The 26,997-nt window shown below is 38.3% G+C and overlaps 1 protein-coding gene across 2 annotated transcripts in view; it reads right to left on the bottom strand.

The window, feature by feature from the left end:
• Positions 1-24,645, bottom strand: part of LOC134741639 (dynamin-1-like protein) — a 47,867-nt gene extending 23,222 nt beyond the window's left edge. Inside the window, exons 1-11 of one of the 2 annotated variants that reach the window (XM_063674492.1) lie at positions 24,407-24,645; positions 23,947-24,091; positions 17,071-17,279; positions 14,875-15,085; positions 14,456-14,565; positions 12,888-13,025; positions 10,249-10,489; positions 9,502-9,647; positions 8,405-8,548; positions 7,891-8,058; positions 3,558-3,632 (exon numbers count right to left, since the gene is read on the bottom strand). In XM_063674492.1, the coding sequence (XP_063530562.1) occupies positions 3,558-3,632; positions 7,891-8,058; positions 8,405-8,548; positions 9,502-9,647; positions 10,249-10,489; positions 12,888-13,025; positions 14,456-14,565; positions 14,875-15,085; positions 17,071-17,279; positions 23,947-24,091; positions 24,407-24,508 (1,689 nt within the window). In that variant the 5' untranslated portion in view covers positions 24,509-24,645. The remainder of the gene's footprint in view (positions 1-3,557; positions 3,633-7,890; positions 8,059-8,404; positions 8,549-9,501; positions 9,648-10,248; positions 10,490-12,887; positions 13,026-14,455; positions 14,566-14,874; positions 15,086-17,070; positions 17,280-23,946; positions 24,092-24,406) is intronic. The other variant, XM_063674493.1, reaches the window with a different exon arrangement.
• Between the last annotated feature and the right edge of the window lie 2,352 nt (positions 24,646-26,997).

The raw sequence follows: 26,997 nt of genomic DNA, 5'->3' as shown, positions 1-26,997 counted from the left end.
CAGTGCTTGGCTTGACTAGTTTTTTTATGTGATAGTCAGCAAACGAGCAGACGAGCCGGCTGATGGGAAGCAGTCATCGTCGCCCATGGACATAAGCAACAACACAGGAGCCATTAAGCATTGCCGACCCTTGAGAACCCTAAATACCCGCTTCGTGAAGAATCCCATGTCGAAGCGCAAAGGAAATACCTCAGGAGGCAACTCATTCCACATTTTGCACGTTCTGGGAAGAAACGAGCGAGATGCCCGCTTATTCTTGGTGTGCCATGTGTCTAAGAAGTGAGGATGAGTTTTGCTCCTTTGGCGGGAGGTGCGTGCGGTGATAGAAACGAGACGATGACACCAGATCAAAAAGTTCTTCGGAACATTCCCCATTGTACAGTAAGTTCGGGATCGCCGACAATACGAACTGCCCGCCGTTGGATGGAGTCAAGGGGAAGGAGCTGGTATTGTGGAGCGCCAGACCAGTGATGAGATGAGAACAGTACTCCATATGAGGTCGAACCTGCACTTTATATAACAAAAGTCGGTGACCCGGTGTGAAGTACTGTTTGGCTCTGTTTTTTTGAGGCTAGTTTGGCTTTTTGTTCCAGATGACTACGAAACTGGACTTCGTTCGTAATGTCGACACCAAGTATCGCGATACTTTTAGCGGTGGTAAGGGGAATGCCCTGAAACTTTGGCGCCGTGACAAATGGGTTTTTTTTTGGCGGAAAACGCGCAGACTTGTGTCTTACTAGTGTTGAACTGGACGAGGTTACGTCTACCCCATTCGGAGACCTATTCAAGGGACGTCTCGATCTCAGACACAAGTCGCATCCTGCACTCCGACACCTGCTCAGGGGGGGGCGTTTGCACGACCTGTATAACGGCTATCACCAGTGCTGTCATCCGCATAGCAATGAATATTGTTAGTAAATAACATATCATTGATATGCAGAACGAACAGGGTAGGCGATATTGTATTGGGAACAAAAAAAAATGTTTCCTTAGCTTGCAGGGTTGGCGCGGTCACTTTTAAGCATTCCAGCTACAAGTACACCCAGTGAAAGGGTGTTTTCTGTAGCTGGGATGGTTTTGACTGCTAAGCGATCGCGCTTAAATCCGGCAAAGGTGAACAAAATATTTTTTATTCACGATAATTACAACCACTGTAGCTGTACTGTAAACAATTTTTAGTCAGTGATTGATGGAGATAAGAAATAAATGTTTATTCCTAGCATAGTTATGTTTTTTTAAATTATTCCTCCTAAAAAATTACCTCACGCCGGCGACGCCGGGTTTTTTGGCTGCGGCGTGGATCTCTAATATATAGCTATAATAGCTCTATAAAGTTTTTTTTCCTGGTTTTTTTTTAAAGTTTTAATTAAGGGTTTCTTAAAGGGGAACGAAAATTTGATTATTTTTGTGCTACGATGCACGGTTTAGGAGATGCAGCCCTATAAAGATTTTTTTTGTTGTTTTTTTTTTTCATTGTGTTTTTTGTATATTATTTTGGGGTTCCGTAAAGGGGAACGAAAATTTTATTATTTTTGCGCTACGACGCACGGTTTAGGAGATACAGCCCTAAAATGATTTTTTTTTCCACTTTCTTTTTTGCGTTTTTCAATCTTAATTAGGGGTTTCTTAAAGGGATTTTTTTTAATTATTTTTGCGCTACGATGCACGGTGTAGGAGATGCAGCCCTATAAAGATTTTTTCCTCTTTTTTTTTCTTTTTTGCGTTTTTAAATCTTAATTAGGGGCTTCTTAAAGGGGAGCGAAAATTTGATTATTTTTGCGCTACGATGCACGATATAGGAGATACAGCTAATACAGCCCTATAAAGATTTTGTTTCTTTTTTTTCATTGTATTTTTCATGTATTACTTTTGGGTTACATAGAGGGGAACGAAAATTTTGTTATTTTTGCGCTACGACGCATGGTTTAGGAGATACAGTCCTATATATTTTTTAACAATGCATGTGCTCGAAAAGTGCGTTTCCTACGGAGCCATATCGTGCGGAAAGTACTGCTTTTCCGCACTAGTGCTTTTTGTTTTCAATTTTTTTTACAGTACATATGGTGCTACTTTCTCGCACTAGTGCGGAAAAGAGCACTTACCGTGCATATGTCGAAAGTTTAAAGGGCCATATGTACTGTAAAACGTACGATACACGTGCGAATAGGTAACTCGCAACTCGTGTCGATTTAAAACACTCCTTTTAATAATTAAACTTATTTGCCATGACATGTTTTTTTATTTACTCGCACAATGCATAGTAAAACATTGTATGATACACGTGCGTAAAGATGATTTCCGCACTTGTTGCATAAATAGCAATTTTTTTTATCAAAGAATGAAAGAAAGTCACGGTATTAATAACCAAATTTTACTTTAGTGGTACCTTTTCCCTATCACTGTCACAAATGTATGTGGCGTTCACGTAAACGCGATATTTTTAAGATTTCCCTGCGCAATGTTGCCAGCTCGCTCGCAAATCAAACATGTACTTACAGTTCTTTTGCATAATGGTGACATTGTACAATATCTATGAGTTTTAAATAGGTAAAAGATAATTCGACGCATTCTTTGCTTGCTTGTTGCTTGTTGTTGTGTTGTTTGCGTAACTTCTTTGAATAAGTTGCGTTAATTTGGCGCACAGGCGAAGTAAACATGCGTTGCGTACGGCAAGGTCACGCCGCGGCCCCACCCTGCACGGCCTCCGTTGCCCATTCAGACCGCCCGCGAGCTTCGTTTGAACGCAAATAATATTTTTGTAATATTTGTTTATGCAGTGGATGCAAGTGACACAAATTCATACATCTTATTTATCCCGCATTTCAAATTAATAAGATGTAAACTCTAATATCTTTAATATTCTTTTGTAACGGTGACAGCCTGTTACAACAAAATCATCAAATATCTTATGAAGCTATTCCTTAATAAGACACAAAATCATTTAATGGACCTATTTAAACGATTAAATTCGACCTAAGTAATTTTTTTTAACTCTAATTTTTTTTTGTGTCATTTAGAATATTATGACATAGTATCAGATTGCAGTGGACGTAATTGACACAAACTATGTTTTCACACTAAAAACACTATCCTAAATGCAACACAGTTACATGTTTTCTCTCGAATATTTTTTTCTCCAAGATAATTCAAAATAAATAATAATTACCACAAAATAACAAATTACTAGAAAAGCAAATTATATATATGACACAAAACAAAATGTAAGATTTACATCTTAACAAAGTATTCATAAGCGAAAACAGAATTGACTTTAATATTTTTATAACCTAGGGGTCAAAATATAGCCAGCGGTACAGGTCTACTAGGCCTACTGCTTTATCGGGACGGTAAAACGTGCTGAGTAGGTCAAAAATATTATAACGATGTATGTGATTGATCTTAGGAAAGTAATGGATATTTTAAGGAAACGAGTCTTTTATACAGATGCCGGTTGAAAGAGAGCCCACATAGTATTTCTACACAAGCAATGGCCACGGGCATGAAATGTGTTACTATGATGAGTTTGGACATGTCCTAGCTCACACGCTATAGTTTACCTGATTGTACGCATCCCAGATATTCGTCATGAATACTAGGATGGACCCTCTTTCACCCGTTTGGCGGAGAAGCAGCTACAAAAAATCAAAAGTTACAGTAATACGATTTCAGTTAACCCTTTGACCGCCAGAGACGTCACGGACGCGCGGCCTCAGCCCTATCCTCCCAAGTCCTGCGGTACCAAACTTTGTACATAATAAAAGTCACCCTTCAGTCCCAGCATTAAGTAAATTACTATAGTAATGAACACCGATAGTACATATTTCGGTACAAAATGTTTAGATGCCCCCCGTTTTCAAATTTAAATGCTCGCGCGGAGTATTCTGACAGTCCATAGAGTTGTATATAGTCTGTTCAGGACTGACAGCAAATATTTCTTATATAAAAACTAAAAAATATATAAAAAAAAATTTTTTTTATGTGCAAAAAAATGAACAAGAGGCCTCTAGGACTATGACGAAAGATAGATATAACTCCGTAATAGATGGATACAGTCTAAGGAAAAAACGTGCCTCGAAAATCACGAAAATTTGATTCTCGATCAGATGGCGCCACTAGTTTTGGCCTACACTCGTATAGAGGGCGTTGACTGTTTCGTTTGTTATTTATAATTTTAACGCATACCAGTGAAAGAACATGGGTCAAAATCATATAAAAATAATTAATGCAAATAAAAAAAACATTTATCCATATTTAAATACATTTTATCGTATTTTTATAAATATTTACTTTTAGTTTTAAAGTGTGTCGACAGATGGCAGTGAACTGGGGTTACAAAATTTACTATGACAGTACCGCTCTAGTATAAGTTACTCTATGCTATGACGTTTAAAAAAAGCTGGGACTTAGGAGGCTATCTCGACATCATTCACAATAGGGAATATTACGCGAAACTCTGCGTAGGCCACTACCACAATCTGAGGGTCTGTCGTGAAATAAGAAGTCTTTATCTAACATCTCTGTCGCTCTTGCATATTCGAGCGATAAAGAGGCAGATAGCGAAATTTCGGATTCGCGTTGCCCGGTAGGTCCTCTGTAAACAAACCGCCTTGACGCATCAATGTCATATTTTATTGTCTGAAAACTTGTCAAAAACCTGTTAAAGGTACAGTATGTATAAGTTACAGTTAAGTGGTTTACTAAAATGGCTTCTGGCCCCAATTTCACCACGGTGACAGGTGCGACAATTGTCGAAATCACTATTACTGACGTCACATGCCTCCATAGGCTACGGTAACCGCTTACCATCGAACGGGCTGTGTGCTTGTTTGCCACCAACATTTTAATAATTAAAAAAACAATTGTCACAAGAAACACGACAATTGTCGCAAAATTCCGACACAGAACTTATTTCCTGTCAAGAATTACCGAAAATTCTTATAAATCTTGTGACAATTGTCATCATCATCGTCATAAACGTACCTGTTTTTTGCCGATATAATAAAGTTTTTTTAAATATCACAATGATGGTGGCAAACAGGAATACAGCCCGCCCGATGGTAAGCGGTAACCGTAGCCCATGGAAGCCTGTGACGTCAGCAACATTGATGTTTTACAATTGTCGCACCTGTCACCGTGGTGAAATTGAGGCCAGATGGTAGAGCATTGCAGTAATATCCCCTATTGTCACGTCGCTAGTTGTAAACTGACAAATGACATAATTTTGGCGTTTAAAAGGTCCGCAAACAACAATAAACACACGCAACGACTTATAAAGCAAATGTGCACTAAGACTACAATTACAAAGTTACCAATTTGTAGAAAGCTGGAATTTATCATTTGTTTACAAATGCATGAAGGTAAAAACTATGTTGCGAACTAATATAATTAATGTGACTAAATTTTAGTGCTGAAATTAGGTCTGGAACTAATGTAATGTCATTTGTATGAGTCGAGGTTCGAACTGACGAGCTTCGTTTTGGGAGTCGGACGCCTCACGAGCGTTCTATAACCATACCGATTAAGAGGCCGTAGTCGATTTTGGAGCAAAAATTTTAAATTGATACATTTAGTCTTTGAAATTATACTTGTTTTGTTACGTAATATCTAAATAACAAGTATTAGTTTCTATTAGCACGTTTTCTCATCTTGCCTTTTAATAATGAGGTCGCGAGCGTGCGTCACCGGTAATATGTGAAGAGAAGGGGCAGTTTTTAAAAATTCATTAAAAAATTATGGTGGTAAATTATACAAATTGATGTATAAGAATAGTTTCAGCAAATGTTGTAGATTGTTCAAGTATCCAAATTAGGTTGAAATTAAGTCGATTTTTCAGAGAAATTGTAACTTGTTTTGAAGTAATTTCTGGAGAAAATTGAATTCGTTTAACTTTCATTTCCTCGAACTCTAAGTCATATAACAAAAATGTAATCTGATAAAGGCCAAGTACAGAATATGTGTAATACAAATTTACCATTTTTAGCAGTCCAAACTTTACGAAATTTACAAATAAGACCGACAAAATCAATGCTTTACGCGCGTTTACCTAAACGTCCTTCAGAAAAAAAATCATTACTAATTTAGTGAGTCTGTTTTCAAAAAATTGATCTGATAAAAGGCAAGATAAGAAGACGTGCTAATAGAAACCAGTACTTGTTATTTCAATTTGGTAACAAAAGGTGTACAATTTCATCGAAGAAATCTATCAATTTTACATTTTTGCGACTAAAATCGACACCGGCCTCTTAAATGAATGTATAAGCAGCAGCCGAGCGAAATGGAACGGTGGCAAAAACCATACCCGGGAGTAATATACTTCTTAAAACCAGTGTTGGGCAAAAAGTAATTTAATTTCCATTACTAATTGCAATTACAATTAGTAATGGAATGTTTTTTTAATTACTTGTAAAAAGTAATTACGCATTCAATTAACAATTGCATTTAATCACATTTCGAAATTAAAATTTATAATTAATTAGTTTACTCAATTACGATTGAATGCAAGTTTTCGATCATCTTTATTTGCAAAATCAGATGAAAATTTTGAATGAGCTTTCAATTTGGTTGGGGTATAGCAAATTTCTAAGTCTAAGTCCTATGTCTAAGTTCTAAGTACCAAGAACGGGCCGTTCTTGGGACAGAAAATGTCAGTGTCATTTTTTTTTCGAACGTAACACCAACTGTTTATTACTTCATTATGGAAGAAATGTTAAAATAAGTATCTTTTGTTATGTATCATTTTTCTCTAAGATCAACCATTATGAAGATAGACGGGGTAGTAATCGACAATTTTTTAAGGCTTTAGGAACTTACTAAATTTAAGTAACAGAGGCAAGATAGGTGCGACGACGAGTGAAGTGAGGAGGAGTTTTAGGTTAACCGCGATCAAGAACAGACATGTTATTGTACCTACTACAACCCCCCCAGTTGCAATACTCTAACCATAATATTGAACTACATGTTCTTATGGTGGTCGGAACTAACGCCATTATTAGGGGCGCGGCGACCCAATACTTTTAGTATGCGGTGCTATGCAACGTAAGCGCCGACCGCCATAAGGTACCTCGACGTGGTTTGTCACATTTTACCCTCTAAAGGGATGATTCCCGGGATAAAAAATATGTTATAACGTTATCCAGGGTATAGTGGAATAAAAAATATTTTTTCTAATAATTACTCCAAGTAAATTTGTTCATCTTTGCAAATTAATAAAAGGTTAACGAAAAGTAATTAAAGAATTTAATTACTAATTAATGTAATTACAATTGCAATTTACACAGCAAATTGCATTACATGTAATTAAATTACACAAGTAATTAATTACGCCCAACACTGCTCGAAACCCATTACCAAGTAGTATGATTAGTCACTTAGGACCTTACGCTCAAATTGGACGCGTCTAGGCAATTTGAGAGTCAATATATTACATGACCTCGAATGAAGTCAGTCACACACGCTTTGCATTTGTGTGATTTTCTTAAAAGTAGTCGAACGGGGAATCTTCAAGGGAATACAAGAATACAACGTCAGAGCTACGTTCAAGAGAATCGGCTTGCTAAATGAGGTGACAATCGGTTTAGCCGGTCGTAGTATTTTACAGACGGCACCGGCATAGGTTTTCTTGACAATACCTAGAAATGTGTGTAATTTTTTTTTCGAATTTTATGGCCCGGATTAGCCCTTTAAGCTAAATCTCATAGTACAAAATTAAAGGTAAAACCTATGCCGGCGCTATACATGCAAACCTTTGACAGTTATCAACACCATTCTGTGCGGACCCGCCTATTCCAGTACGCCAGGGTCAAACCACTTTGAACGTACAGTCCTCGGGAATTTACTTACTTTACATTAGTGAATTAGCCCCACATGCAAAAAACAAAAGCGTATATCTACTTTGAACAGGGTGGATACCGGCGAGGGCGTGGCGCGGGCCTTGTGCCGGAACACCGCGCCGTCGTCGTCCGTGCTCTGCAGCAGCCCCGACACCAGCGCCGCCTCGCGGTGGAAGTCCGGGTGCTTGGTGTTGATGTACGCTAGCTCGATCGCCACTAGGTTTTCCACCTGCCAAAATGATTCACATTTAAATACTTTTCTGCCGAATACGCTCAGATCGATGGGCCCGATCGGCCCCCGAATGGACATCGCGTTGCACCGATCGAGACCGGCCGCGGAAGAGAGGGGAGGCCTTCGCCGTTCCTTCCTGAGCAAACTTAACGAACAAGAAATATCGTGAAATAAGTGTCGTTATTGTGTTCCCTTTTGGTCTTAATTACGCGCGGGAAGCGCAGCATCTCCTGCTGCACCTGCAGAGAAAAGGTACCCCACGTCCATACCAATTTACAGAACTTTGTATGCAGGGGGGGGGGGGGGTGTCTGCAGACTTTCCTTTACTATATGCGACACTGACCATGGCGTTGGTGGCGGGCAGCCTGGTGCGCAGCAGCTGCGTGACCACGTCCACGATGCGCTGGTGCAGGCGCGGGAAGCGCAGCATCTCCTGCTGCACCTCCGTGCCGCAGTGTTGCACTATCCGCTGCATCTCCTCGTGCACCTACACATAAACAATCTTACATTCGGGTCTCTATTGTTTCCCATATAGTTTTAAGTCATAATGTATTGTTTGTCCACATTTTCGTTAGTCATAATTTGGTTTTTCTCAGAAACGCGCAACTTTTCAGGATTGCCATAAAACAAACTTAACCTATCTATAAGATAACCTAAGGAAAGTCCTGAAAAGTTAACGGTTTCAGAATTATGACTAATGATAATATGACAATCATTACATTATGACTTTCAATAATTATGTCAAACAAAGGGACCCCCTTGCATTCATTTGTATTGGGGTTTTCAAAAAATAGTGTACCCAATTATTAGCGTGAGTAGGTAAGATAAGTTAATCGCTGTCAGTTTTGTGACGACAATTAAACATACAATGAAATCTTTATGGAAATCAACTTTGTGCCATTTTTTGCATTATAATATTTATTTTACTTATAGTTTATGAAACGAACACCAAAACCAAGTTTTTATTGATATCTAATGCTTAATTATCGTCACTGAACTGACAGCGATAACTTTTCTTAACAACTCACGCTAATTGGGTACACTATTTTCTGAAAACTGCCATTAACCACTCGAGCCCCTGTTTTGTCATAACTCTGCCCCGTAATGAAAATGATAGTGAAAATATGACTTTGGAATCAAATCAAATCATTTTATAAATCTTTTGATTTGTGTTAAAAACAGTGCCAACTAAAATATATGCAAAATTAAACATGTTGAAAAAAATGGCACATTTAGACGTTAGACTTTTGTGTATATTAGAACGTATTGATATTATAAAAATAAGCATAGAAGAATTTTGAGATCTGTTTTTTCTGGACCTACATCTACAGTGACGCCAACTGGTGAGCATAAAAACGGTAGCCCTCATAAAGGCGTGTTCAGATATTTGGTCGCTGCGATATATCTGATGACGACTATACCTATTTCAATTGAACGTACCAGTTCAACGCAACGTTGCGAGGGCTCCTCGAGGCGGCGGATCTGGCGCTTCACGAGCAGCTCGAACGACACCTCGGGCACGAACAGCGCGGGCCGGGGTCCCGTCGCGTTCCTGATCGCCGTCAGGATGTCCATGCGCGTCAAGCCTGCAAGTGCAACGCGCCAAAGTCAAGAGGGGATGAGCGCCTAAGAGCGTTTTTTTAAAATACTCAATATTCTATTGCAAATTCACAAAGTAGTTGTACAGGTGGTAAACTTATAAGCTAGGTCTTTGTGAACCCTGTTGGGCACTGCAATATATTATAACTATAATGTGCCCTCGATGGTGGAGCAGTGTGATGATCAACGGAGACCTTTGCTAACACTCGGTAACTCACCTACTAGCGGGTGAATAGAATCCAGAACTCTGCCAAAGGTCTCGTGGAATATGTAGCATATCCTCGCGCCGCCGCACAGCTCCGTGGTCTCGATGTTGCGCGCCGTGCCCTCGATGGTGGAGCAGTAGGCGCTCGCGAACTGTGTGATGATCAACGGAGACCTTTGCTAACGCTCGGTAACTCACCTACTAGCGGGTGAATAGAATCCAGAACTCTGCCAAAGGTCTCGTGGAATATGTAGCATATCCTCGCGCCGCCGCACAGCTCCGTGGTCTCGATGTTGCGCGCCGTGCCCTCGATGGTGGAGCAGTAGGCGCTCGCGAACTGTGTGATGATCAACGGAGACCTTTGCTAACGCTCGGTAACTCACCTACTAGCGGGTGAATAGAATCCAGAACTCTGCCAAAGGTCTCGTGGAATATGTAGCATATCCTCGCGCCGCCGCACAGCTCCGTGGTCTCGATGTTGCGCGCCGTGCCCTCGATGGTGGAGCAGTAGGCGCTCGCGAACTTCGTGATGATCTGCAGCAGCGTCTGGTACTTGTCCGACACGTCCTCGCCGTACGAGTTCAGTAGGGTTTGGAACTGGGAGATCATTACGTTCACGCGGACCTGAACAACGAGACGATTTTTTTAATATACCACGTCGGTGGCAAACAAGCACACGGCCCCAATTATGGTAAGCAGTCACCGTAGCCTATAAACGCCTGCAAATCCATAGATGTTACATGCGCGTTGCCGACCCGTTAAAGAACTGTACACTCCTTTTTTGAGTTTTGAAGAACCCCATACTGTAGCCCTAATGCAGTAGATGAGTATTAAAAATGTGTAGCGGACGATGTTGCTTTAAGAGGACGGTAGTCGGCTACCGTATATGTTTTTTTTTATGAATATGAATATGACATCTATTTCAGTTTATAATGTACTAGCGACCCGATCCGGCTTCGCACGGGTGCAATGCTGATGTATTATACATATAAACTTTCCTCTTGAATCACTCTAATTAAAAAACCATCAAAATCCGTCACGTAGTTTTAAAGATCTAAGCATACATAAGGAGGGACAGACAGACAGCAGGAAGCGTCTTTGTTTTTTACTATGTAGTGATAAAAATATTTTACTTTAATTTTAATATGTGCACCAATTATGTGTTAACTTGTTGCTATTGGTGGGAACATAGGTTCAATCATAGAATTGGCTTATTGATAGGTCAATTATAGAATTGGCTTTTTGTTATTTACTTATATAACTATTGTATAATTGATAGCTGTTGGTTCTCCGAAAAATAAATAAATAAATAAATAAATATCCATAAAGGAAAACGGGGACTACGTATGTATGGAGAAACGGTCGTCCACTATATAATAATACTGCGGCCACACATATCGGGATTCGGCTAAAATTCGTGATGGCGTCTCTCGCTATCCAAGGGAAATGAAAGAGACACCATCACGAATATTCGCCGAATCCCGATATGTGTGACCGCACCCTAAGTGCTTTTTAATCTAGCGAACGCGACACTAACTCGTCTGTTTGCGAAATACTCAAATAAACAAAACTGCATTCAAAGAGTTTTCATTATTTTTCCATTTTGCTTGTCTAAAAATATACGTGAATACTAAATATTCGATTTTATGGATATTTTGTACGACAGACGAGTGTAAGGCCTAATGTTTCTTGGAGAAATGTTATCATTAACATTAACTGTATCGAATAGTAGAATAAAGTAGCGTGATTAATTTTTTGAATTATTAGTCGGTTCGATTCCCGGGTGAAACAGGCGAATTTCAAAGTATATTTGTATGCAGTATTGTTTCTTTAAAAAAATAAAAGAATGCTTCCTTTGAGCAAAATGAGTTAATGAGCCTTTAGGGCCCATTCATTCTTTCCACACTGTATAACAGTGTTGGGCAAAAAGTAATTTCATTACTAATTAACAATTGCAATTACAATTGTTAATGGAAATTAAAAAATAATAATTACATGTAAATAGTAATTGCGCCTTCAATTTACAATTCAATTTTTAATTACATTTTGAAATTGAAATTAGAAATTAATTATTTTACTCTTAAATTTAATTACTTTTATTGGATACAAGTTTTCGATCATCTTCATTTCCAAAATCATATTCAAAATTATGGATGAGCTTTAAATTTGACTAACCTTACAATATTTGACTTTTTGTATTTAAAAAAAAAAACATAAAGGAGTATTTTTGCAAGTTTTTGTACAAGCGGAAATTCATAATAAATAAAAAACAGTTTTATGTATGGGAAATTCAAGAATAAAAATGTTAGATTTTTATACCATCGTGTTTAAGTTAATGTATAAAATGTAAGAGTGAATGTAGTACATTTGTTCATCTTTGTAAATTAGAAAAAAAGTTAACATTCAGTAATTGAGTAATTTAATTTATAATTGTTGTAATTGCATTTCCATATTACATAGGAAATTTAATTACATGTAATTAAATTTCCATGTAATTCAATTACAATTAATTTAATTACAGTGTGAGGGATTTGGGTCGGCGGCTGAGGGACAGGGGGTGCGACCCTTGGTCCGGATCGTACCTGGTCCAACAGATCTCGTTGGCCATTCAGCGCGGTAACGCTGCCAGTGTAATGGGGACATTTGAGCCAGGTGCGATTCGTGACGGTTATTTTATTTAAACAAAAAAAAAGTGACGAAGCCTGTTGCGGTTATCATCATTGGTATTTTTGGGACGAAGCATGTTGCTGATTTGTATTTGTGGCCACCTGACGAAGCCTGCCTTACGGATTTTTTACATGTAACTATATTATTTTTTAAGATTTTCTCAAATTCTGTATTTTATTTTTAATGTAGTGAAAAAAATAATTAAAATACATGCAATTAATTTAGTAATTAAATAACACAAGTAAGTAATTGCGCCCAACACTGCTGTATAACAATAACGACATAATATGCGATGCACAGGAAAATATAACCAGTGGTAACAGGTATTTATTATTGTTATAAATAGCATGATTACCTTGAGTTCGGGCAGACAATCTCTGATATGGTGCATGAGCAGCCTGTTTAAGGTCTTGGCCAAGTATGGCGTTCCGTTCCTCGTCGCAATCGTCGGGTACTTTCTTTGAAGATATGTGGCTTCGTCTTTTAGAGCATCCTGTGTTGATAGATTAAAATGTTTTAATAACAATACTTGATTAGATTTATAAGTGGAAAAAATTACTGCCTTGGGTGAGACTTGAACTCACTGCATAGCATTAATAGCATCGTTCGCAGACGTTTCTGCTTGTTAAAAATGTATTAAGAATGGGCAGCACATCGTAACTGGTGAGTTTCCAATATGACTTGGAACCCGGGATGTTGCGGATGCCGATTTTTTAACATCCGCGGACGCCGATGCGGTTTTAAAGGCTCACATCCGCGGATGCGGATGCGGATGTTGATTTAGGCACATAAAAAACGTCAAATATTACACTTAGTAATTTTTATTTAAAAAAACGAAACTTAGTATTTGAACAAGAATATAGGTGCCCCACAATCGCATTACTATACTAAAGTCCAAATAAAACAAATTATTCACTTCTTGTCGCTTTCCGTCATAGGCTAAAGTGCTCGATCGACGAATCACAAAAACGAAACGAGATTCCTATATTGGCTAATGACGAAATTACCTAGCACTTACGCCGCCGCTAAGACGTTCCTGTACCTACCTGTTCCACATCCGCATCCGCATTAAGCTCCGCATCGATTTTATGCGGATGCGGATGTTGAAAATAATGCGGAGGTTCCGCGATTGCGGATGCGAATATTCGCAACATCCCTGCTTGGAACTCCGGTGGCCGTTTAAGAAGTATAACGCTCTTACGGTAGATGTCGCTAGGGTCCCCTAGACCCATATAGTGGGAATATTTGCTGACTATGTATGAGGTCTTGGTGGCTCAGTTGGCAGAGCGCTGGAGTATCTATCCAGAGGCCGTGAGTTCAAGTCTCACCCAAGGCAGTAATTTTTCCACTATAACAAGTCGTTAAAAGTTAATAACAAGACTTGTTTTAAGATTGAGAACCATGCACAACTTTTTTGCAGTGATGCAGTACTTTGTGAGTATTACCAGTTGCTTTTTATTTAAGTCTAAATTGAACGTCCTCTTAATTAAGCTGTTCTGTATGAATGTTCAAACAGTACAGTATAGTACTGTAGTTCCTAAGTAGGTCGATTCAGTCCCATTATATAAAAATAAATAAATAAAATAGCCTTTATTTGCTGAACAAGGAATAGTTGCACATTATCTCTCTATTATCTCCCATCTTTAGAATTCCCTGCCTGCTTGCCCTTCGGCAAAGGCCTCTTCAACCTTCTCCACTCTCTCCGGTCCGTTGCCACTCTGCTCCCATTACCTATGGGTTTTTAACTACCAGACAGACAGCGGAGTCTTAAGTAATAGGGGCCCGTTTTTACCCTTTGCGTACGGAACCCTAAAAACTATATGCGGCAGGTAAAAGAATAGTGAATGTTATATCGATCCATGTAGTATATAAAAAGTCGCCCTGTGCTATGGCTATAATGGCAAAATCAAAAGATAATTTTACCGTAATGGTTTTCTTATCGATAATGTCTTGCTGCGATCGGTTAACGACGCCGATAATACCGAGTTTCACGGGAATCACACGCCCGCATAGGATATCTATTGCGTCGGTTCCTGAAACAAGAGGAATTTTATAATAAATACATATTATAGGAATAATAAATAAATAAATATTATAGGACATCCTTACACAGATTGACTAAGTCCCACGGTAAGCCCAAGGAGGCTTGTTTTATGGGTACTCAGACAATGATATATAAATACTTAAATACATAGAAAACACCCATGATTCGGGAACAAATATCTGTGCTCATCACACAAATAAATGCCCTTACCGGGATTCAAACCCAGGACCATCGGCTTCACAGGCAGGGTCACTACCCACTAGGCCAGACCGGTCGTTTATATTATTTATATACTCACCGGCATCCATGAGATCAAGCTTAGTTACAACAGCCAGGGTCCGTCTTCCATCCGGGTCCACATCCTTCGCCATTTTAATAGCCTCGCTGGTTGCCATGTCCGTGTTGGCTGCGGTCACGGCCAGAATTATCGAGTTCGGATTAGCTATGTACTTCATTATCAGGTTTCGGATTTGGTTTTCTATATCCTCGGGTTGGTCACCGATAGGTACCTAAAAATAGAATAAGAATTATTTGATAAACATACCTACTGTTTTCTATTACTCAACTCAAATGTAACATTTCTAAATAAATAAATGTGCAAAACTTCCAAAAAGTTTACTGATTTAAACTAACACGATTTTCACTCATAATTTAAAACGAATACGGGACTTAATCGCGTACAAACTTACATTTATGGCGTTTATTTCAATCAAAATGAGGGACAGGGGATTTCGTCTTCGTGGAATCCAGTAATTAGCAAATGTAAGGTGGAAAAAACATCCCGCCACATACCATTGGATGTCGTGAGTGTTGTGTGTAGGCAAAGTGACAACCCTAGCGTACAAGTTAATAATCAAAATCAAGTGCGGGTAGTTCGCAAAACCCGCGCGGCAAGATGTTGATACAATTCCTTGCCAGTCTGCCTGTGACCACGAACGTAACGTCACGTTCGAAACGTCAGGCCATAAATAAACGTAAGTTTGTACGCGATTAAGTCCCGTATTCGTTTTAAATTATGAGTGAATATCGTGTTAGTTTAAATCAGTATATACCTACTGTTTTTATTACTCAACTCAAATGTAACATTTCTAAATATATATATATATTTTTATGAAATAGGAGGCAAACGAGCAGACGGATCACCTGATGGTAAGCGATTACCGCCGCCCATGAACACCCGCAACACCAGAGGGGTTGTAAGTGCGTTGCCGGGCTTAATGTGCAAAACTTCCAAAATATGTCTACAAGCATGTTACTTGACAGCTATTTCATATAAAAACCGACCATGTGCGTGTAGGACTCGCGCACGAATCCACCATTATCTATAAAAACGGCAAAAAAATCACGTTTGTTGTATGGGAGCCCCCTTAAATATGTATTTTATTCTGTTTTTTAGTATTTCTTGTTATAGCGGCAACAGAAATACATCATCTGTGAAAATTTCAACTGTCTAACTATCACGGTTCATGAGATACAGCCTGGTGACAGACGGACAGACAGACAGCGGAGTCTTAGTAATAGGGTCCCGTTTTAACCTTTGGGTACGGAACCCTAAAAAAACGACTTTGGTTTGGTGCTGAGTGACCAATGTTGCATCTCCATAATTTTTACGTGTTTTATACACTCGTGAAGGATTTTGTTAACATCAAAAGAAACAACTTCATGTATTTGTAGTTAAAAATAGTAAAACAAATTTAACCTCCCATCTCCCATAGAAAATGGACTAGCCAAAATGTATGAAAGATCATAATTTTTTTCGCGATTTCGTGGTTGGTCCCATAGTAAAAGTTGCTCAGTATAATCCCAAAACCTCCCTGGCAACGGGAATGCACCTATTTTTTTAGCCACCGTGTATAAAGCAAACGAGCAGACGAATTACCGAAAGCGATTACCGCCGCCCATGGACACCCGCAACACCAGAGGGGTTGTAAGTGCGTTGCCGGCATTTAAAATGGGTGTACGCTCTTTTCTTGAAGGTGGTATCGGTCCGGAAAGACCGTAGGCAACTGTTCATTCCACAGTTTAGATGTGCGAGGCAGGAGGTGACTGATTTGTAGAATATGGACACACACAAGTGCAAAACATTGATATGCAGTATATGCACGTATCAGCTATTTTAAGTTGCCTGTTCGTTCGTATAAATAATAATAATAAGTTATAACGTGTGTTAGCATTGTTATGGCAGGTGTCCGGACTTCTTTACAATAGCCCAGTCTCATTGTCCACCCAAGCTTCAATCCATAGACCGGTATACTGTTCACTTTTTCTACAATAGTCCCAATGCCTGCTGCGACCGGTTCATGGGTGTCTATTGTTGCGTCTGTGAACGGGTTCCAGCAGGCGTTCTACATGACATTAAAGCTCTCCAAGGGGCCTCTACGTGTTGGATCTATATCCCCACGCAAGCCTATCAAAAGGCCGGGATTTATAGGCCCGTGATATCCAAGGAGACACAAATAATAATAAGATATATAAAGTTCAAAGAGCAACTCACTTTGGTGATACCAGGTAAATCCACGAGGGTGAGGTTGACAACTTTGGTGGAGTAAATCTTGAGGTTGATGGCTTCCGGGCATATGCCCTTGTTGTTGCCCGCCATCCGGTCCGTCTCCCGTTCTATCTCTTGCCTGATTTGGTCGAAATCTGTGTAGATCTTTTCTTTCGTGTGCAGGAACTTGCCCCATTCTTCTAAGTTTACAGTCCCTGGAACAATGGAGAAACAATATTTGTGGGTGGATTGTTAGTCTAGCCTCCTACTCACAATCCTACCTATGGTACATATTAAATATATTAATAACGGGTCACTCACGTATTTTAAGTCGAAAAACGCTCGGTACGGAGTGAAACATATCGAGCGTTTTTCGACTTAAAATACGTGAGTGACCCGTTATTAATATATTTAATATGTCTGTGTCTCACGGAAGATTTGTATAGTACATACTTATTAAGTTTAATGAAAGGCCATGCCAGGATAGGCTAAGTGAATCTGCCCCCAGCGAGTATTGGCTTGTAATTTTTTTGATAAAATTTTAGACCCCAAAACTTTATACATATATTTTTGTAGAAAAAAAAACTAAATATGATATTTCTTCGATATTTATTTTCTAGCCAGCCGATTTTGACGTGTTTCACGTATGTTGTGTGTATAGTAATGACATCAATTATTGGATATATTGCTATAAAAAAATACATATTCGATATTTTTACTATTACACATACCTATACCTACTAATTTCAGAAACTATATTGTACTTTATAGTAGTCACCTGCAGAGATAACTGACCCAATCTGTATATGAATTTGTTTGCGTCAATTATCTCTGCAGCCTGACTGTACATTTTTTTGACTTTATAGTAACATATTGTTTTGACATTCCATAAAGAGTAGCTGATTTGACTGGTGAGGAAACTAACCTACTTCAAGTACATTTTAACTCTCAAACATTTTCGTCAATAGGCCACGTCCATACAGAGGTAATTGCCGCGCGAAGCAGCTCGGTCAATGCAACCGAGGCAAGTCTACACAGACCGAGCTGCCTCGCGCGGCAATTTCCACACCAGGCGACTCGTTCTATGTGGACACGACTAATGTGTCAATTGCTGCCAGTACGCCGCGGGCACAGTTTACTTTGCTCGATCCCATGGCGCTCTCGCAAACGGCTAAGAGGGTGAAAGGCTGGAGTGGGTTTAGTGGGTAGGGCCAAGTTTTCCCTCCCCTCTCGCCGAGAGAGGACAGGAGCGGCGAGTCGTCGTCGTCCCCCCCCCCATCAATAGCCTTCCCGCGGCCGGGGGGACGGTGCGTAAATGCATTTCCCACTCCAAAAAAAAAAAAGGCACAGTTTACATAAGCATGTGAAGGATGATCATGAATAAATAAATATACAGTCAGAATTTAAAATGGCAATATGAAAAGACTAAACTACTCATTAAGAAAATTGTAAATACATAGTAAGATGTAATGCATACAAAGCATAAACAATAGGAGAGGATAACAAATATTTAGTAACATGAAAAAAAAAAACAGTGCGTGGAGTCCCTCCGCGCGGAAGAAGTGAAACTTCGTAATGTTAAATTATCTATGGTAGCGTTAAACGTTTAAACGTTTAAAACGCAACTGTCAGTTGGAAGTCCCATAAGAAGTTTCACTTGAATAAATTTGATTAAACATAACATTATAGCAGATACAAGCCATAAGTGGAAACAGCATCCAAATTTGTTTTTCTAATAAGTACCAACCTGAAGAAAACATTGAGTTTGATAGCTGAGATATTGGATTCCATGATGCTGGCACTGGTATCCGCTGTCTTAGCTCTATGTATAAATATAATAAGTAAACATACAATTTTAACTACATATAAAACTCCCGTGAGACTCAAACATATTAAAATTATTTTATAACGGGTCACTCACGTATTATTAAGTCGAATCGCTCGACATGTTTCGATCCAGCACACCGACGGCGCGCCCTGCCCTGCACGTGAAGACGTGTCGTTGCTCCGGGAAGAGGATCCTCGTAAATTAGATCGAAACATGTCGAGATATTCGACTTAATAATACGTGAGTGACCCGTTTTAAAGTAATTTTAATATGTAAACATACAGTAAATCATAATTTTCTGCAAGTATATTAATTAATAGAAATAAATTAAGTATTTATTCTAGTATGGTCAAGGAATTTAATTAAATTACCATTTCGTACCTTGTCACAATGACAATAGTATGAGGTTCCTAGCGAATTTTATATTTATTTTCCATGTGACAAAATTCAACATTACCTAATAAAATAGGAAAGTATTTTTGGTAATTGTATAAGCATCAAAATTAGTGGCCAGAAACTCTATGACATTTAAAAGGGCCGCTTATTCAATAATTCTAAGATAAAAACATAGTGTACTAAGGGAACATGTCCTTACTATGGAAACTATTATTCAATTTTTGTGTCTGTCACCTTATAGTAAACTAGCGACCCGCCCCGGCTTCGCACGGGAGCACTGCTGATGTATTATACATATAAACCTTTCTCTTGAATCACTCTATCTATAAAAAAACCGCATCAAAATCCGTTGCGTAGTTTTAAAGATCTAAGCATACTCTAAGAACAAATTAAATTATTTTCTATGAAAATATTGTCTTTGATATTGGATAGCCGAGCGGTTCAGGCACCTGTCCGGTAAACGGGGTACGATGGTTCGATTCCAGCTCTGGACACTGGAGGCTTTGGTCATTTTTTTCCTTCGTATGTGACATTTATTTCAATCTAAGCATATATAAGGACAGACAGACAGCAGGAAGCGACTTTGCTTTATACTATGTAGTGAAGCCATTCATAGTATGAAACTTATCAATGTGGTAGAATTACTCAACAAGTAAATAGATAAAACTATGAAAACAGATTGTATCGCATATATTGAATTTATAATACATCCCGACGTTTCGAACCCTTTACAGCGTTCGTGGTCTACGGGTGACTGAGGAAAAACTACAAAGTGCAAAAATACCCACATACTCGAATACTCAATACTCAATATCTTTATTGCTAATAAGGACGAATCCATGCAGTAAGGGGTTTAGTACTATCGACCATTTACAAACGGTAGAGCAGCTCATAGAGAAGCATAGAGAATTCAGGAAACCATTATACATAGCTTTCATAGACTACCAGAAGGCGTTTGACTCTGTAGAACACGAATTTATATGGAAAGCGTTGAGTGAAGCAACGATAAACGAAACTTACATAAACATACTAAAACACATATACACAAATTGCAGAAGTAGAATCAAGCTAGAAAACACCGGCAGATATATAAGCATCGAAAGAGGAGTCAGACAAGGAGACCCGCTTTCTCCAACTCTTTTCATAAGCGTCCTGCATTATGTAATGAAGAACTTAGAATGGGAACATAGAGGAATATATATCCAAGGAAAATATCTTACATATCTTGCTTTTGCAGATGATATAGTACTGCTATCTAAAAATTGGAAGGAGATGCAATTTTTAATTAGCACTCTAAACACAGCTAGTAAAAAAGTTGGTCTAGAAATGAATTTACAAAAAACCAAAATAATGACTAACAATATAGAAAGAGACGTATTTATAGATGACATCAAATTAGATTATGTACAAGAATATATCTACCTAGGGAAACAAATATCCTTCAGGCCAGAAAACAACGAAGAAGAGGTAGAGAGACGTATAAACAAGACATGGAAGAAGTTTTGGAGTATGGCAGATGTCCTTTTGAGCACTCTTCCACTATATCTGAAACGAAAAGTGCTCGATTCTTGTCTTCTCCCCACATTGAATTACGAATGTCAGACATGGAAATACACAAGCAACATACAACAGAAAATTAAAGTTTGTCAAAGGGCAATAGAGAGAAAAATATTAAAAATCAAACTGATGGATAAAATACGCCACACAAACATAAGAGCAAAAACTAAAGTGATAGATGCTCTCGAGCACTCACTCAAACAAAAATGGCAGTGGGCCGGACACGTCGCAAGGATGACCGATATAAAATGGACAAAGCGAACCACTACTTGGCTCGGCCCAGGAGGCAAGCGCGGAGCAGGGCGCCCGCGCGCGCGCTGGGCAGACGATATTGAAAAGATATCCCACAACTGGCTTTCGGAGGCACAAGACCGAGAACGGTGGAAGAGGTTGGAGGAGGCCTATACCCGACAGGGGTCCTAACACTATAGTATGTAAGGTTAAATATATTTTTTTAAGATTGTAAATGTTTTATTAGTAGTTATGGAATAAAAATGCTTTTTATTTTATTGTATTTTTATTTTATTTATTTATTAATTTTATACATGTGAAAAATATAGATACCCTAACACACTAAGAGCCCTATACCGGCTTAAACATTTCCTTCCGACTGGCACTAAAGTTCTCCTTGTTCAAGCTCTTGTATTACCTATTGTAGACTATGCTGATGTGTGTTACACGAATATCACAGAAGTCTCTCTGAGCAAACTAGATCGGCTTCTTAATAACAGCATCAGATTTATTTTCGGACTCCGTAAATATGACCACATATCTGCATATCGCCGCCGACTTAACGGGCTCCCTATTCGAGAACGGAGGTCCTTGCGTATTCTGTGCACACTATATTCTATTTTATTTGATCGGAAAGCGCCCGGCTATCTTAGTTCGAAATTTAATTTTATAACCGCCCGATCAGGTTGCACCCTCCGTGAGTCCCGTAGTCTCAAGCTTACTGTTCCTTCTCATCGCACCGGTTTTGTCTCTAACTCCTTCACCCTTCACGCGATCCGGCTTTGGAATGATCTCCCACTCCCACTCAACATCAGACAGGCTCCAACCAAGCTCTCGTTTAAGCGCATGTTACGCAAGCATTTTTTCGACAAGCTCACTGGTTAGTTGTCCATCGTAGGCATAGTATTATTTGCACTGGGTACATAAAATGAAGTAATATATATGTAAGTTTATTTAATTATAGTATGTATAGGTATATGTAAGTTTATTTTCGGTAGTGTGTATTATTTATCGCTATATTTTTTGTTTTAAGTTACCTATTCTGCTTTTTTTTTGTTCAATGCCTGCACCTATCACTGTTTCTGTTTAGCCTGGTGGTTGACTGGTAGAGAATGCCTTTAGGCATTAAGTCCGCCATTTGTACTTTATTTGTTATATTGTGCAATAAAGTTTAAAATAAAATAAATACCCAATAAATTAAAATTGATGAGGTCATTTCGATTACAATAATAATGAATAATTATACAGATTAATTTGTCATGAAATTCTACAAATAGTAATAATAATAGTCTAAAACAATAAAAAATAAAATAAAATGAGTGTAATTCTTTGTTAATCAAATATCTATACTAAAAATAATGAACCATCATAGACTATAAACTTTAAGGCTGGTTGTACATGCAAAATCGGTTAATAAGGCTGGTTGTACATGTAAAATCGGTTAATAAGGCTAGTTATACAATACAACTATTTTCAAGTAAAGATATAAATATACGCGATAAAAACTACGCCGGCTCCAACCATACACCTCGGACCCGAGAAGATTTAATTCCCTAGCTGAAACGCTGTAAAGGGTTCGAAACGTCGGGATGTATCATAAATTCAATATACGCGATATAATCCGTTTTCATAGTTTTATTTCATGAGTAACTATCGCGGTAACCGAAGACAATATTAAATCATTTTAGTCAGTGACAATAACAAGTGATTGTTGACATGCTGATTTCCCACAACAGATTGAGGTCAATTAAATTGCAAGCTGTTACACACAATGGCATGATCAATGCATAATCATTGTTGGCATTGAAGATTCACTACAAAGGAATGATAATAACCAATGTTGCATGCTAAAAAAAGTGTAAACAAAACTAGTGAAGTATAACATGATTTGCATTCTTGTTAAGGGCACCAGGTTAGTTTTTTTTGTCGGTCGTTGGCAAACAAGCATACGGCCCGCCTGATGATAGGCAGTAACCATAGACTATGGATGCCTACAACTCCAGAGGTGTTACATGCGTGTTGCAGACCTTTCAAAAACCTGTACACTACTTTTTAGGGTTCCATACCTCAAAAGGAATATAACGGAACCGTTATAGGATCACTCGTGCGTCTGTCTGTATGTCCGTCTGTCATAGCCTATTTTCTCCGAAACTACTGGACCAATTAAGTTGAAATTTGGTATACCTAATAAGTTTTTGACCCAAAGACAGACATGTAACGTGAACAAATTAATTTTAAACATGGGGGCCACTTTTGGGGGGTAAATGAGAAAACTGAGCTCCTTGTAAGAATTTAAATAAAATATATATTTGTTATAATTTTAGGATAAACAATTAAGAAGTTAATCAAGAAAATAGTAAATAAGTGACTTAAACTTTAGCTCTTCACCTTACACGACCATTAAGGTTCTAGGTTGTGAGACTGAACACCCTGCTGACCGAGAGCAGTGCGGTGATAGAAAGCGGCCGTTGGCATCATATCAAACAATTCTTCAGAGGTAGAACACACACAAAGAGGCAGTCTCTCCTTAGACTTAAAGAACAATAGTTTACTTATGTTGTGTAAATGGCACAATTTTCTGGACTTAGTATACTGTGCAACATTAGTTTATAAAAAACCGGCCAAGTGCGAGTCGGACTCGCGCACCGAGGGTTCCGTACTTTTTAGTATTTGTTGTTATAGCGGCAACAGAAATACATCATCTGTGAAAATTTCAACTGTCTAGCTATCATGGTTCGTGAGATACAGCCTGGTGACAGACAGACGGACAGCGGAGTATTAGTAATGGGGTCCCGTTTTTAACCTTTAAGTACGGAACCCTAAAAAGTGAACATATACATTTTATTAAGTGAAAGGAAAAGCAATCATACCTTCTTCTGCAGACCGATGCTCCTTGCTATCTTTGGGGCTGTACACCAGCTGCAGAATCAGCGGGCGTCGCGTCACGATGCCGGGACCACGGGGGAGGAAAGAACGCCCGACCAGACTCTCTATCACTGAACTTTTGCCAGAACTCTGTAGGATACAGATAAAATTTACCTATGTAATGTATGTAATCTTAGCCAATACAATTGCTTTGCCAATGCAATTGCATTGTACATACGATGCAGGGAAAGTTCAAATTTCATGTAACGTTAGAAACTACGTCCGCTAATGAGACTGGACAATGGTCAATGACAGATTACCCAGTTCACTGAAATGAAATGGGGACAAAGACTCTATGTGACATAATAACCCATTTATTAGCCACCGTAGCTCATGGCTCTTTTCAATAACTTCTTCAGTAAAACATCAAATTTATGGTTACGCAACAATAAGAATAATATCTACCTGTGTTCCTAAAACTATGATTTGAGGTAACTGAATGGCATCTGCTCCGACCGTATTAAATACATCTTGCAATTTATTGATAACTGGTATAAGTGCTTCCATTATTGTCTATCAGCTCTCTTACACGCAGTAAATACGATTATAGAGTGATGTTAAGAACTTTACGGGCCGAAATTATTAATAACGAACTTTTACGTAAATACAATAACACACGACCGGTAAAAATCGGCCATATTGATTCCAGAATCCAAATTTGACATCAGGGTTGCTGTTGCAAAAAATGTGTATTATTACCATTATTACGAATATCCTCAGAATAATGACTAAAGCAAAGAAGCCGGGCAAAAATAAAAGCTTGGTAAAAGATATCGTATTCACAACACATTATTACTTTTTGTCTATGAGTGAGTGAGACAACAATCCGCAAGTTCTTTCGTTTTTTCAAGTATTGTCATAAGATAAACTGAGGGAAATGTCAAATGGTCCTATGTGGTTCTATAATATAATCCAGCCAAATAAAATATATGTTCGTTATTTCACAGGTAGGTGTCAACTGTAACAACTTGACATAGTCGTATTATTTTAGTTGAAATATTTCGGGATGTTTCAGCGGTCATCTTGGTTTATTTTAATTATATTTTTGCTATTCCTGAAAGATTGTTGGAAATCGTGCTGAGTTTTTATTTGTAATGGTTTGAAGTTCCCTTTGTGATAATGTCTTGTGTGATCGAGGGCTGTAAATCGCATACAGGAAGAAAAGAAAATACGCACGAACCGATAACCTTTAATCGGTGAGTTTTGTTCAATTTTGAAGAAATTTATTTATAGGACCTGACCCTAAACATAGAAATCGATATGTTGTTTATGTAATTATTACTTGCATTCAAGTCTATATAGATTTTTGCATATATTTTCGAACTTTTCTGCTAAGTATGAAAGGTTATATTTTTGGCATAGTGATGTATCGACCTCAGATCAATAACCTATCGACATTTACAGCTTTCTTATAGTTTGGCCCAGGACTGTCTCATTTTAATTGATGAGTACAGTCAAGGGCATAAATATATATACATTCCCAAAGTCTCAAAAATATGTGTACGCTCAGACAATAAAATCGTGTTCACATATTTTTAAGCCATTTGTCTGGATCGATATTTTTGCCTTCGACTGTACCTATAGTTTTCTTTGTTCTTACTTACTGACAGATTGTGTTTGCCAGACTATAGTTTAATACTAAAAACCGGTCAAGTGCGGGTCGGACGCGCGCACCAAGGGGATCGTACTTTTTAGTATTTGTTGTTATAGCGGCAACAGAAATACATCATCTGTGAAAATTTCAACTGTCTAGCTATCACGGTTCATGAGATACAGCCTGGTGACACACAGACGGACAGCGAAGTATTAGTAATAGGGTCCCGTTTTTACCCTTTGGGTACGGAACCCTAATAAAAAAGACATTAATGATCATTGATGAATGTTCCTTTTATTAATATTGTTGGTCACAAAACTCAACTTTTTATTTCAGATTTCGAAAGGACGAGGAATAGGGGATATTACTGCAATGTTCTGCCACCAGTGCAGCACTAGCTTTTTTAGTGCACCGTAGAGTAACTTATTCATACTGTACCTTTAACAGGTTTTTGACAAGTTTTCAGGGGACCTACCGGAAAACTCGAATCCGAAATTTCGTTATCTAGCTGCCTCTTTATCGCTCGAATACGCAAGAGTGACAGAGATGTTAGATAACGAAAGTTCGATTTTCTTGTTTCGCGATAGACCCTCAGATTGTGATAGTGGCGCCTACGCCGAGTTTCGCGTAATATTCCCTATTATTAAATAATAATAAAATATTACACGAACGTTTTTTTTTTATTATTTCCTATTTGGTACAGTCAGCTGCAGAGAAAAGGTACCCCACGTCCATACTAATTTACAGAACTTTGTATGCAGGGGGTGCCTTTTCTCTGCAGCTGACTGTACATGACTAGAAACTATACTTAGTCTTTTAGCATTAGAAAAAACGGTAAACCATTTCCACGTGTCTTTTTATTGACAAGTTTTTTTATAAATATAACAATATTTTACTTATGAAAGCAAAAGTATGTAAATGATCGTATATTATATTTGTTGTGACTTATTTTCAAAGTGTTTTTCGATAAAACGACACGTTAAGATCGCTCGCCTTCTTTCTAATGATAAAAAAACGAGAGGTATAGTTAGACGGTTCTGAGTGGTAGACTGCAAATGAGATAAAAGCTATATTAGGTACATGCATTAATCCTCATATCAGGCGGCTCTTTGATTCCAAGGATTGCATAATTTTTATACTTTTTAATGATTTTTAGAATATGAAAATTATAAAAAGTGTAAATGTTATGCAATCCTTGTATTCCACGCATTTCATTTCAACGAGCCGCCTGCTACAGATTTCTTAAAATTGCCGCGTTTTTTCAGGTTCAACTTTCATTAGCCAGACTATTATCAATTTGCCAATTTCGTGATTATTATTTTAAACGGCACATAAACTTATGCATAATTTATCGATATAAGAAGTCGACACAGTTACATCCCTAGCAAATTATCAAACTTAT

Source organism: Cydia strobilella, chromosome 5, assembly GCF_947568885.1.
Source record: "Cydia strobilella chromosome 5, ilCydStro3.1, whole genome shotgun sequence".
Taxonomy (NCBI): Eukaryota; Metazoa; Arthropoda; class Insecta; order Lepidoptera; family Tortricidae; genus Cydia; species Cydia strobilella.
Note: the sequence above shows the minus strand (reverse complement) of the source record. Positions and strands in the feature narration are given on the sequence as shown.